This window comes from Prunus mume, linkage group LG2 (genome assembly GCF_029339155.1).
Source record: "Prunus mume cultivar Tortuosa linkage group LG2, ASM2933915v1, whole genome shotgun sequence".
Taxonomy (NCBI): Eukaryota; Viridiplantae; Streptophyta; class Magnoliopsida; order Rosales; family Rosaceae; genus Prunus; species Prunus mume.
In genome coordinates this window covers 21,375,723-21,390,011 of record NC_142699.1, presented here as the reverse complement: position 1 = coordinate 21,390,011, position 14,289 = coordinate 21,375,723, and the positions used below count along the sequence as shown (strand labels likewise).

General features: G+C 38.4%; 2 protein-coding genes and 3 non-coding genes across 5 annotated transcripts; 1 reads left to right on the top strand and 4 right to left on the bottom strand.

Moving 5' to 3' along the window:
* Positions 1–3,097: 3,097 nt before the first annotated feature.
* On the bottom strand, positions 3,098–3,216 carry LOC148919822 (U5 spliceosomal RNA). The gene has a single exon (XR_016124869.1). It is a non-coding gene; the product is annotated as a U5 spliceosomal RNA (small nuclear RNA).
* Positions 3,217–7,427: 4,211 nt separating this feature from the next.
* LOC148919821 (NDR1/HIN1-like protein 10) lies at positions 7,428–8,036 on the top strand. The gene has a single exon (XM_089044449.1). It carries the CDS (start codon positions 7,428–7,430, stop codon positions 8,034–8,036), a length of 609 nt encoding a protein of 202 aa, XP_088900575.1.
* A 1,836-nt stretch (positions 8,037–9,872) lies between these two features.
* LOC148919820 (U5 spliceosomal RNA) lies at positions 9,873–9,991 on the bottom strand. The gene has a single exon (XR_016124871.1). It is a non-coding gene; the product is annotated as a U5 spliceosomal RNA (small nuclear RNA).
* A 1,783-nt stretch (positions 9,992–11,774) lies between these two features.
* Positions 11,775–11,894, bottom strand: LOC148919819 (U5 spliceosomal RNA). The gene has a single exon (XR_016124870.1). It is a non-coding gene; the product is annotated as a U5 spliceosomal RNA (small nuclear RNA).
* A 663-nt stretch (positions 11,895–12,557) lies between these two features.
* On the bottom strand, positions 12,558–14,025 carry PRIN2 (Serine/Threonine-kinase). Its single transcript, XM_008246940.3, has 3 exons — positions 13,714–14,025; positions 13,536–13,631; positions 12,558–12,966 (listed from the first exon to the last, which is right to left on the bottom strand). The coding sequence occupies exons 1-3, from the start codon at positions 13,963–13,965 to the stop codon at positions 12,775–12,777; spliced, it is 540 nt and encodes a 179-aa protein (XP_008245162.1). The 5' UTR covers positions 13,966–14,025; the 3' UTR covers positions 12,558–12,774.
* Positions 14,026–14,289: the final 264 nt, after the last annotated feature.

Genomic DNA, 14,289 nt, shown 5'->3' with positions numbered 1-14,289 from the left:
TACAGCTGCTGTAATAAGTAGAGATATCCTAGAAAATGAAGGAAGTGCATTAATTCCAACACTCCCCCTTAATGGACTTTCTTCACAACTCCAATGAGCTCTCTTAAATAGCAAAACTTCTCTTGTGGAAGTGCCTTGGTGAGTATGTCTGCCAACTGCTCCTCTGTCCTGCAGTATTCAAGTGCAACTCTTTCTCAATTGACTCTCAAATGAAATGGTACTTGATGGCAATGTGCTTTGTACGATCATGACTCACTGGAATTTTCTCAATGGCAATGGTTGATTTGTTGTCACAATATAATTTGGTGCCTTCTTCTTGCTTTTTGCCAATGTCTTCAAGTATCCTTCTAAGCCATACAACTTGTGATGCTGCCTTAGCTGCTGCAATGTACTCTGCTTCAGCAGTAGATTGTGCCACCACATTTTGCTTCTTTGATGCCCATGAACATATGCCGGAACCAAGTGAGAAAACATAGGCTGACGTGCTCTTCATATCATCAAGACATCCTGCCCAATCACTGTCTGTGTTAGAGGTGTCAAACGGGACGGGCCGGCCCAGACGGCACGAGCCCAGCCCATTTAAATGAGGCACGGCACGGCACGAGCACGAATATTAATGGGCCGTGCTCGCACGGCACGAAAACTTGGGCCGGGCGGGATCAAAAATGAGGTCCAATGGACCGGACCGGCCCACGGCCCGACATGGGCCGGGCTTGGCCCGAGCACGCTTCAAGCACGGCACGAGCCCAAGCACGAGCCCAAGCACGGCCCAAGCACGGCCCACTTAACATTTTTTTCTTTCTCAAAAGTCAAAATGCAATAATTTGACATCTAATGTCATTATTTATATGTTTTTTTAATCATAAATATATATTTGATGTATTTCATTTTAGGGAAATTACTTGGGTCCTTAATTAATTAAACATATCAACTACAAATTAATTAAACAATATTGGACTTGATATCTAATCAGTACATATGACATATATGCTTATCTTATAATCAAAGTAAGACATTATTTCACATATAAAATAATAAGTTGTTTAAAGATGAAAAGTTGAAGTGGACTTTGTAGAGTTTGACACTTTTTGCCCTCTACCATTTTCATATTGTTTGGATGTTTGATTGATTAATGTTTTCAAATAGTTCATCATTTCTTGCCTCTAATTATATTTTTAATGTTTATAATTTGAATTATCTAGTGAAAAAAAAAATGAAGTGAAAAAAATTCAAATTAAATGGATTGGTTCTTGGGCCCGAGTGTGGCACGAGCACGAGCACGGGCACGGCACGAGCCCGGCCCGGCCCGTTTCAATATGGACATGGGCTTTGGGCCGGGCCGGGATTAATAATTTTACTAAATGGGCCGGCACGGCACGGCCCGATAAATTAAATGGGCCGGCCCGGCCCGACACGAAAACGTTAAAAGCACGAGTTTAAATGGGATGGGCCGGCACGGCACGGCCCGTTTGACACCTCTAGTCTGTGTAACCAATAAGCCTTGATTTTTCTACTGTTGTAAACAAAATTCCATAATCAAGTGTGCCTTGCAAGTATCTCAACACCCTTTTTGCAGCTCTAAAATGAATCTGACTTGGCTCTTGCATATAACGTGAAAGTAAACTTGCAGCAAACATAATATCTGATCTAGTTGCCGTAAGATACAAAAAACTACCAACCAAACTTCTGTTCTTCTTAGCATCTGCCTTCGTTGCACCATCAAACTTCCTCATTTTCTCATTTGCTATCAAAGGAGTAGCCACTGATTTGCAGCCCAGCAAATTTAACTTCTTGAGAATATTTTCAGCATATTTCTTTTGAGAAATGAAGATCCCATTTTCAGTTTGAGAAACTTCAATTCCCAAAAAATAATGAAGTAATCCCAGCCCAGATAACTCATCTCATAGGTGCTCATCATATCCTTCTTGAACTGTTGGATCAAGTGTTCATCATTGCCCGTAAAGGTAAAATCATCAACATATAGTGAAACAATAAGAATAGAAGCTACCTTCTTTAGGATTTAAAGTGTGGGCACACTTTGGCTCTTTTGAAAACCACTATGTGAAAAATACTCATCAATTTCAGCATACCAAGTCCTGGGTGCCTGCTTTAGCCTATAAAGAGCCTTTTTCAACTTGTAAACTTTGTCTTCTCCCCCTTCAACAAGAAAACCTTGGGGTTGCTCAATATAAACCTCTTCTTCTAGCACTCCATTCAAGAATGCTGACTTCACATCAAGCTGATAAATCAACCAATTCTTTTGGGCAGCAAGAGCAATCAAAGTTCTAATTGTTTCAAGTCTTGCGACAGGAGCAAAAGTTTCAAAAAAATCAATACCTGGCTTTTGAGTAAAACCTCTAGCCACGAGCCTTGCTTTGTGCTTTTGAATGCTTCTATCTTGATTAAACTTTGTCTTGAAAATCCATTTGACTCCAATCACATCTCTGTCTTTTGGAAGATCCACAAACTCCCAAGTTTGATTTTTCTTGATCATTCTTATCTCATCCTTCATTGCTTTCACCCATACTTCATGCTTCTAGGCTTCTTCAAAGCTCTCTGGCTCTATACCAGAAAAGTTGCAAGTCTCATAAATATCATTCAAGCTTCTGGTTCTTAGTGGAGGACTTTCTGACGAAGAATAATTTGGGGAAACAGGTTCAGCGTTTGAATTATTTCCGGCACCTGCTGGTGTTTGAGGAGTGGCTTCTTCTTCTTGACGCTCTCCTGGAATCTCCCTTTGCTCTTGCACTAAAGCATATGGCATTTCCTGCACTTTATTTTCATTGACAAATTGGTAGACTTGGCACAGAGCCATTTCTGGTTTTCACAGAAGAAGATGCAACGGGCTCGAAGCCATTGAAAAAAAATAATAATAATAAAAACTGAAAGGCAATTGTGTCAATTGGTCTAATTTTCTCTTCTTTTTCCAGCCTCACTATATCCGATTTTCCTCTCGTTAAGATAGTATAAAATATCATTGGTGGAGATATACTTTCCAAATTTGACAGAATCACACATTAGGTTGCGTGCATGGACAGAGAATGACGTAAATTGTCGTTGCTCGTTCAAACTATAATTTTAGAACTTGAATTATAGGGCTCAGCCAATAATGGCCGAGTCCTCCAAAAATGGGCGTATGCCGCTAATCGCAGTGCGCACACGGTATTCTTTAGTAAAAGGCGAAAGAATAGTTCGCTTTGTGCTCATTGCACGGCTCCGTGCTTTTCTCTTGAAGCTCAAGCTGCTTAATATATTAGCTTCTCAGTCACTGGCTTGTGGTTCTTTCCAATGTGGGACTTTGTTAAACCATCCCTATCTTCACTTCCTACCTAATCGAACTTTAAGAGAATTTTCACTTGGAAACCTTTCCTCTGTATTTGGTAACGACCATCACTTTTCTCACAGATAATCGAAGAAAAACAATATAAATTATAAAATTATATATATATATATATATATATATGGGTAAATCAGGTGGTGGTGTTGAAACTTTCTCTACGTCTATATGATGATAGTTTTCTTTTTTTGGAATGAGAACTTATTCGTAGAACCAAAGACGTACAAAGAACGCCATGATACAGTGGCCTCGTTAAAACCTTCCTAGGACAACATCATGGGACAAACCCTAGAGGAGGAAAGAGTACCACACATATCATGGACTAACAAGATAGTCAAATTCATGTCACTTTGGACCATTACAGTAAAAGAACAAATAAAAAAAAGAAAACTAACACATAGATCTCCGACGAGAATCGCAACTATAGACCAACACAATAGATTCATATGAGAGGACTGCATAACATCTCAACTGTCAAAAGAAGCTTTCTATGAGCAAAATCATAGTCCTTTAACAACCACACAAATTGCAGGCCATACCAAAGCAGAAACTAGGAGAGAATAAGCGGGAGGAACACATAAACAACAGTAAAAGGACCCTTGAGAAGCATTCCACTTCAACTCAGAATTGGACAAAGAAAACCTCCTATGACCAAGCATAGTTCTTTGGTCGGCGCAGAGTAGAGAAGAGCACCACATCCTAACAACTACCACCAGCGTCGCTGCTGCCGTTATCGTTGAAATAGAGACAAAACATCAGTCACCAGATATCACAACTCTCCCGAGAAGAGACACAATCCAGCATTACAACATAAACAACAATAAAAAGACCCCTGGGAAGCACTCCACTTCAACTCATAATCGGAAAAGAATTACGGTGTTGCTTGCCCATAATGCACCCTTCACATACATCTGTTGTTTCTTTAATTTCTGGCAGCCCGTTCACCATACTATTCTTCTGGAGTAGCTTCAGCCCCTGGAAGTTTAGATGACAAAATCTCTTGTGCCATAGCCAAGAGTCCTGCACAACATCAGCTTTCATGGCAACAACTTCAGCATATTGAAATTCAATGGGGAAATTTCTATTCCTCTCCATTTTCACCTTTGCAATCACCATCTCAACTGCATTTTTATCATAAATGATGCATGCACCATCTTGAAAAACAAGACCATAGCCATTCTCCACAAGTTGTCCAACACTAAGCAAATTTTGACTTAGTTTTGGAACAAGCAAGACATCATGAATCTGCTTCACCCCCTTCTTAGTTTTGACAGCAATTCTTCCTTTTCCTTTTGCCTCCACAATAGCACCATTACCCATTTTGATATTTGGGGTAGCTAAAGTATCCACATCAAGAAAAATATTTTCATTTCCTAACATGTGGTTGCTGCATCCACTGTCAAGATACCAGATGCTTTCTTTTTCCTCAAGGGCAGATAAACAAGTAGAGAACAAGTTTTCATTTCCATCATCATCATTCTTGCTTTCAGAAAAATTTGCTTGGTTTGCTTTCTTGAATCTACAGTTCTTCTCAACGTGCCCAAATTTGTTGCAATGATGGCACTTTGGCTTTCCACGGTTCCAACAATTTGACGTATCATGATTTGTTTTGTTACAAATCCTGCAGGAAGGCTGATTATCTTTAGAATTCGTACTTTTCCTATTCTTGGATTCATCTCTTTTTACTGGATTCTCCTTTCTTCCACCTTCTTTGCTTCCCCGTTCGCTTGTCATCTCTAGAATTGCCTTTCCTGGAGGACTTTTGAGATTTGGAACTTAGTTTTGATTGGAAAGCACTCTCAACAGATTGATCATTTCGTGTCAACCTTCTCTACTTGTGAGACTTTAAAGAACCCATCAATTGTTCAATTGATAAGGTGGTGATGTCCTTGCACTCTTCGATAGCAGCAACAATGGGATCATATTTTTCAGGCAAGCTGATCAATATTTTTTCAGCAACCCTCCAGTCAGAGATCTCCTCACCAAGTGTTCTCATTTGATTCACAAGTTCAGCTAGTCTTGAGGCATAATCTTGGATGCATTTAGATTCTTTCATCTTCAGATTATAGAACTCCCTGCGCAAAGTATGTAGCTTGATTGTTATGGCCTTGCTGTCACCTTGAAACTCCTTTTCTAATGTATCCCAGGCTTCTTTTGATGTTTTAACTCTTGTGATTCTTGGAAAAATGTCTAAAGTGACTCCGCTCTGAATCTTGGAGAGAGCCTTGGCATCTTTCATGACTTCTGCTTCGAATTTCTCGACTTCTGCTGTTGGAAGCTGACTTAGATTCTCTGGTTCTTGAAGCCCTCTTTCAATGAAGCTCCAAAATCCTTCTGATAACAGTATAATTCTCATCTTCACCTTCCAGAAATCATAATTTTCACCTCCAAAGATTGGGAGAATAGAGTAGGAAACTGATGGACCTTCTTTGGCTCCTGATGACATCTTCTAGAATTGATTTCAACGCCCAGATATGATCGAACATTGCTCTGATACCAGTTGTTGGTTTTGTAATGAAATATGAAGTGCTGGAAATATGAGTTGCTTCAGCAGAGCTCTTTGCATTCTGATTCACTTAGCTTCTGTTTACAATGATAAGCTCAAAGGCTTTTTAAAGATTACAAATATTCTAGAGAATACTTCCTAGAGAACCTAAAAGACATTGCATAGGAACTCTACCAAATTAATTAAGGACAGCTACAGCTGTTGTAATAAGTAGAGATATCCTAGAAAATGAAGGAAGTGCATTAATTCCAACATAAGTCTCTAGTGGTCGTTGGGGAGCTACTATTCAGTGCTCACCAAGACCACAAAATCCAAGTCTGGAAAATCGACATCAATGTCATTACAAAACCACACGATCTCATGAAAAACACTTCAAATGCATCGCCACCCTCCCCACCCTAAAAGACCGGTTCCCACGATTCTTCTCTCCCAAGGACTACGTCCCCATCCGGCGACACAAGAAGTGCACCTGGGTGTACAGTCTCCGCCCTAGCCATATCCAACGACACAGGAAGTTGGAAACAATACCTCTCAAAATTAAACAAGTAAAACATGCATGACATATAGATGCTTCATTAACACGAGTGGGCTTAAAGTTAGGCTTGAAGTCATCATATGGAAATATAGGAGATGGAAGTTTGGGAGACAATATTTAGATTTCAGTCGATAATATTTCTCTTAAACTTAAAGACAATTTATTTTATTTCCAACTTTAAGAAAACATGCATGCCTAATTTACAATGTAAGTAAATTAGTATACCTACAAAGTATAGGTAGATTATTTTTTAAATAGTTTACCTATACAGTCTAAGTATATTAGTATACCTACAAATTATAGGTAAAGTATTTTAGTATACTAGTATACATACAAATTATAGGTAAATTATTAGGATATTTAGGATACCTACAAAGTATAGGTAAATTACCTAGTAATCTTTTGCACGTATCACCATAATTTTCCAACGGACAATTACCTAAACAATACTTTTTAGGCAAAAAGACTCATTTTTATTAGGTATATTTATTATTGTTTATCGAATGATATTATTATTATTATATAGGTATATTATTGTACATATGCATTAGGTGTAATTATACTATTTATGCGTGTGTTCATTGATTTTGTTTTTGGTTGAATCCTTTATTATTGAATAGGTGCCCAAATAATAGGAATTAAATATAAATGCTAAAAAGTAGGGATTTTTAATGGAATGCTATAACGTTATTTTATTTCCAAAAACATGACTACTTTTTTGGAGTCAAACTTGCCTTGTTTTTTGGAGTCAAACTTGTCTGTTTGTATAGTCCTATTGTACTTGGGTTTTCTTTTCTGTTGTAATTATGTCTAGGGTTTAGCACTATGTACTTCTTTATAAATACCTCATCTTTGGACTAGAAAATTCTCATATACTTTGTTGCCATTCTATTGTTCCCTCTTCCCCACTTTGGCTTCTTCCAATTTCATAGGATTTGATTATCTCTCAAATTTTCCATTACCCAATCAATTCCTTACTTTTGTTTGTCTGTTAAGAGGAGTGAGCCTTAGATATATATATATATATATATATATATATTATTTACATTATGCTCCGTAGAGGGGGATACTGTGCTCTTTTTTTGTTCATCGTCGTTTTTGCATGTTTCGGTTTATTTCTCTTCTACAATCTGCAAGAACCCGAGTTCAGCGTCACAAATGCCTCTCTTACCCAATTCACTTTTGACACAGCCACCGACCAGAGTCTCCACGACAACCTTACTGTTGACATCACAATAACAAACCCTAACAAAAGGGTAGGCATAGAGTACCGTGACATCCAAGCCACTGCGATGTGTGGACATAAGAAGTTTACTCACTTGAGTTTGGGTGGTGGGATATTAGCACCCTTTTATCAAGGCCACGAAAACACCACTGTTTTGCATAATTTGTTGGTTCAAGGGCGGTTTGAAGAAGCTCATCTTTGCAAGTGTAAATCCGAGACCGTTGATGGTGTCTATAGTATTGACTTGCAGCTTGCTCTTCGGGTGAAGGCTAGATACGGCATGTCATACAAGGGCAGAAGTAATAAGATTGGCATCCTCTGCAAGTTGTTGGTTCCTTTGACTACTGTTGGAACATCCATTGATGGCAATGGCGGCGAGTGTTTCGACACTACAAAGTGCTTCAATACTAATAAATTCTTTCCCGAAACTTAATAACCTTTTGTGGCAATCTTCCTTATTTCATTCGGGATGTTCTCTTTTCAGCATTGTCATGGTGTTTAAGTTTTTATTTTATAGAGAAGATGTTTAAGTTAGCATATCAACTATCCTTTTTCTTTCACGAAAAAAGGAAAGAAAAACAATATGTGGTAATATTATATATTAAATTTAAATTTGTATAAACTATTCCTCAATGATCGATAAATCTAGTATTGAAGGCCTACCTAATTATTTTAGCAAATATGTGGTGTGCGTTTATTATGAGTAGTGATTTTCCCACTCCCCATCCAATCTAGTGAGTACATACAATTTTAAAAAAAGGGAAGTTGGAAAATCAGTGCACTTAATTCTTTGTGCCCAAGTAGAGAGAAATTTTTTAAAAGAAGCAAAAATGGATAAAATTGCCCTTATTTATTTTTGGATTTCCTAAGGAATCCTTTACATTTGCACATTTTTGATTTGAAAGTTGAGAGGTTTTTCTGTTTTTTTTTTAACAAGCTTTGGCTTTTTCCAAAAGTGAAATTTTTTTTGTGACTAAAACCTAAATTTACTTACTAATTAATACCAAACACTTTAATTATCACCATGTTCTGAAATTTTAGGCCACAATTAAGTAAGAGAAAATCCATTATTTGTGCCCAGTCAAACCCAAATCCTTTTCTATCTCTCTGCCTCCTCTGGCTCTGTTTCAGAAACCTGGACAATCCATCCTGACGCTGCGTGTGTGATGAACTGCTTGTCGCACGTTTCGTCATACGCAATCGCCATTTTCAGAACGTAGGGTCGTTTCGTGGCGACGAGTTTTCTGTACAGACCTTGTTCGTGGAAAAGAAAATTGGACCTTTCGTGTGGGGTTAAGTGCATCAACTTAGAATCAACGAGATTCCATGTTCAGCTCTGCTGATCTCGAAGCAAAGCCAGCAGCAGCATCAGCAGCAAGACGACATAGTCTCGTTCACGGAGGAAGTCAGAAGCTGAACCGGTTGTGGAGCTGGCAAAAGATGCCTTCTATGTAGTGCGCAAAGGAGATATTGTTGGTGTTTATAAGAGTTTCGGCGATTGTCAGGCTCAGCTTTGTTCTTCGGTAATTTTACATTTTTCTTTTTCTGGGTTAAATGGGTTTAATGTGCTTGAACTTCACTTCACTTCACTCTTTCTTTTTTGTTTGGAATTGTGGTAGATATTTGATCCTCCGATTAGTGTGTACAAAGGGTACTCTTTGCCTAAGGACACTGAAGAGTATCTTGGTTCATGTGGACTTACGAATGCCATTCACACAATCGCGGCTGCAGATTTGAAGGACGATATTTTTGGCAAGCTTGTGCATTGCCCTTTTCAAGTAAGAGTTCACTTGCTACCTTCAATTTCGTTTTCCGATTTCGATTTCAAAAAGGAAAATTTTTACGTGTGCCCATGTGGAATTAAACTCCTAATTAGACTTCCAATGGACCAGTGAGATTTATCATTTATGGCATAGCAGTTGATTGTGCTTGTATCTTGTATTATAGATTATTTTTGGTAATTGTCAGCTCCTTTGCATGTTCTGGAGTAAGAGAGACAATGTACTATGCGCAACAGAGACACTTTTTAACTTTGAGGTTGAAGAATGTAATAGTTAGTCTGAGCTTAAGCTTTTTTGGGCAGGTGTTTTTGCAGCCTCGTTATATCCGATTTTCTCTCGTTAAGATAGTATAAAAGTATCATTGGTAGAGAGATACTTTCCAAATTTGACAGAGTCACACATTAGGTTGCCTATACAGTGCATGGACAGAGAATGACGTAAATTGTTGTTGCTCGTTCAAACTAAAATTTTAGAACTTGAATTATAGGGCTCAGCCAATAATGGCCAAGTCCTCCAAAAATGGGCGTATGCCGCTAATCGCAGTGCGCACACGGTATTCTTTAGTAAAAGGCGAAAGAATATTTCTCTTTGTGTTCATTGCACGGCTCCGTGATTTTCACTTCAAGCTCAAGCTGCTTAATATATTAGCTTCTCAGTCATTGGCTTGTGGTTCTTTCCGATGTGGGACTTTGTTAAACAATCCCTATCTTCAATTCCTACCTAATCGGACTTTAAGAGCATTTTCATTTGGAAACCTTTCCTCTGTATTTGGTAACGACCATCACTTTTCTCACAGATAATTGAAGAAAAACAATATAAATTATAAAATTATACATATATATGTGGATAAATCAGGTGGTGGTGTTGAAACTTTCTCTACGTCTATATGATGATAGTTTTTTTTTTTTTTTTTTTTAGGAATGAGAACTCATTCATAAAACCAAAGACGTACAAAGAACGCCATGATACAGTGGCCTCGTTAAAACCTTCCTAGGACAACCTCATGGGACAAACCCCAGAGAAGGAAAGAGTACCACACATATCATGGACTAACAAGATAGTCAAATTCATGTCACTTTGGACCATTACAATAAAAGAACAAATAAAAAAAGAAAACTAACACATAGACCTCCGACGAGAACCGCAACTATAGACCAACATAGTAGACTCATATGAGAGGATCGCAAAACATCTCAACTGTCAAAAGAAGCCTTCTATGAGCAAAATCATAGTCCTTTGACAACCACACAAACTACAAGTCATACCAAAGTAGAAACCATGAGAGAATACGTAGGAGGAACACATAAACAACAGTAAAAGGACCCTAAGAAGCACTCCACTTCAGCTCAGAACCGAACAAAGAAAACCTCCTATGACCAAGCATAGTTCTTTGGTCGGCGCAGAGTAGAGAAGAGCACCACATCCCAACAACTACCACCAGCATCGCTGCTGCCATTGTCGTTGAAATAGAGACAAAACATCAGCTACTAGATATCACAACTCTTCTGAGGAGAGACACAATCCAGCATCACCACATAAACAACAATAAAAAGACCCCTGAGAAGCACTCCACTTCAACTCATAACCGGACAAAGAAAACCTCCTATGACCAAACATAGTTTTTTGGTCAATGCAGAGTAGAGAAGTGCACCACATCCCAATAACTACCACCAGCGTCACCGTCGCCACTGCCGCTATTGAAACAGAGACAAAATATCAGCCACCAGGTATCACAACTCTCCAGAGGAGAGACACAATCCAGCATCACTACTATCGTCATCGTCGAGACAAAGACAACACTAGCCACCTAGAACACTGCAAAAACAATCAAACAAAACAAATAGACAAACAGACCTAGATCCAAACATATCTAGACTATTTGGAGACGGGAAGAGGAGAAGAGGAGATAAAAGAGGAAGGGAAAAGATGGGAGAAAAAGAAGGGTAGATGAGGAGAGGAAGGGGAAGATGAGGGGAGGGGAGGGGAGGAGGGGCAGTGGCCCCACCTCCCCACTTAGCTTCCTTGCAGTTGGTTGTCGATAAAGAAAAAGAAGACCAAAGTGCGGCTAGGATTTTTTTAGAGACATCTATAGGTAGCACTTAAAAGCTGATTTCAAGAAGCAGGAGTATTAGTTAGAACGTTGCTTACTACTTCTTATATAAAGCCAATTATTTGACTTACAATGTCTATAAGCTTCTTCACTCCGAGATGAACTTAATTTCGTGTTGATTGATAAAGCCCTTCTACAACTAGAAATTAGATTTTCACTTAAAAAACAAGCACACAGCTATTTCTTGTTAACAATTACATAAGAAAATGAAGAGGGAGAAGCAATTTTGATCGCATTAAAGTTACAACATTTCAGATACAAGATTAGACTGTAATTGTAGGGCACCACAAGAATGATGCACCCTTGAAAAATATAGAGTACGCCAATATTAGCGGCGAGCACACGGTATTCTTTAGTAAAAGGCGAAAGAATAGTTCACTTTGTGCTCACCGCACGGCTCCGTGTCTTTTCATTGTCAGCTCAAGAGGCATAATGTAGAAGCTCTGTGGTAGGTTGTGCAACTCCCCTAGTCGATGTGGGACTTTCGTTGCGATTAGCTTTCAACACCTTATCATTTGTCTTGTCCTATACGAGTTTCTATAGATTGCATTCGAAAACCTCATGGGATGTTTGATACATGGCTTGGGTGGTTCAAAATTTAACTTGTTTATTTCAAAAACGAACCCATATCAAATTGGGTCTATTCTGTAAGACTTTAAAAACCATCTTTCAATATCCTTCTTTCCTTTCCCTTTTGTCCTTTGGAGGTCTCATGGCCTGTCTTTAATCTTTATATTTATATTATGAAGCTATCCAGCCTCACCACAAATGTGTTTTACTGAGCCGTAGCATTCCATCCCCTTGCACGCCAAGGTTATGGTCAGATTCCAAAATTGGACAATTTCCATGAAATCGGATTAAGCCTCTGGGTTTAAGAAAATTGATTCAAAACAAGAACGCAGAATTTGAATGATATTCCGTCATAACTGGATCCCAGGGTGGTCAGTATGATATTTGCATAGAAGACCAACAATGAGAAAACTTTGTCGCCTATTGCAAATTTGCAACACTGAGTACTTTGACTATTGGACAAAGATAAATCTCAAAGACAAGAAGCAGAAGATGAGATCATAAGGCTGAAAGAACAGCTTTTCATTGATGCTTGGACCAAAAGCCTTCAAGTAGACACTCCCATCCCCCAGGAGTACATTTTCAAAGCATAACATTACAACAAAGGGCAACTAATAGACTTTCGAATTTTTCCCTCCTCGTCAGTTTTACAAGCATAACAGGAATCAAAACTGACTAGGGGAACAATCTTGCAGAACATGAGCTTTTTGTTAATTTTCGTCACCAGTCCATTCATTCCAGTCCTTGTCAACATGATTTTGTGCCCATTTGATTGCTGCACGCGCAGCTTGCTGTCCACCAGGTAATCCACGCTCATTCAGAGTATCAGCCATATCAATGAAAGGAACTACCAAGAGTGTCCCAGGACCACCATACTCGGTGTGCAAGAAAGTACTAAATATCTGTGGGAAAGAATCAATAGGGAAAACAGTTTAGTGCCTATATATTTCCATTCAAATCAACAAGAATCTTATCCCTAATGAGACGATATATAACACAAAGTATCCAAATCCATACACAAAGGAAGTGGCTTTGAAAGTAGAAGCTCTGAAATGACAATATTTCAGTGCAGAAGCATTTCTATGAACAACTTCAAATAGGCAAAGAACGTGCTAGACAATGATGCAATGTGAAGAACTTTCTCTCTTTCTATTTCCCAAGGAACTCATATAACACATTATGATTACCAACATATCTGGCAACGATTGAGAACTCCCAACGCAAATTTGTCATTACAAAAGAAATATCAAGTTTATGGATATACAATGCCAAACTTAATTCAAGCAAGGATTTTTGTTCTCCAAGCTACTTAGTCGCTTGCCCTGAGTAAATTCCAAAACATAAACTGATAAACTTTAAACAGCCTAAGCAAAATATTTGGTGTTAAGCAGGCAAAGTCGTTTTTAGCTCCAGTCTCTCTCTTAGAATTACAAAATGAGGCATACAATTACAAGGGAAGTTAACTCAGTACCTCAGTGCAGATCCCAACGACCTCTTCAACAGAGTCTTCATACAAATCTTTCTTGGAAAGCTTATTCAGGAGATGGGTCCTAAACTTTTCTGTCTCCTGGGCCCCAAAAAAACCATAAATCGAATAAAAATCAATTCTTATTAGAGAAGGAAAAGATGGTGAGTTGTAAGAGACTCACGTCATCAGCAAATTCTGGAATTGGGTCGGGAAATTTGTATTCTGCTGCTGCTCTGCATATTTGCTTTCTTAACGACAAAGATGACGAAGATGAAGAAAGGTATCTGATACTAGTTGGTCTAAATCTCCATGACAAGCTTAACGAAACCCTAACACTTGAAACCGAAGAGGAAGAAGAAGGCAGGAAGGAAGAGGATGAGTCAAGTTTTGAAGGAGTTACAGATAGAAGCGGACCTACACTACTCCAGCTCATCCCTTTCCTTCTCTTATCTAAAACCTCCTCTAAATCTTAACAATGTCTGCTCTTGGAATTATGGGATTTTATTATAAGGCTGATAGCCTCACTACTTTTATATTACAATTTCACCCCTGCCCCAGGGGGTACAGAGCTGCCATTTTCACAATTTAGGACAAGAGCTTTTATCAAAAATAGCTAAAATTTACCCTTTACTTTTATAAATGTCAATTTTTTTAAAAATTTCAAAAATAGAAAAACACTCACCTAAATAGACTCAAATGCCCTCAAAACTAAAACCGACGTAAACCTAAAAAAATAAAACCTGCAATCTTCGTTTTC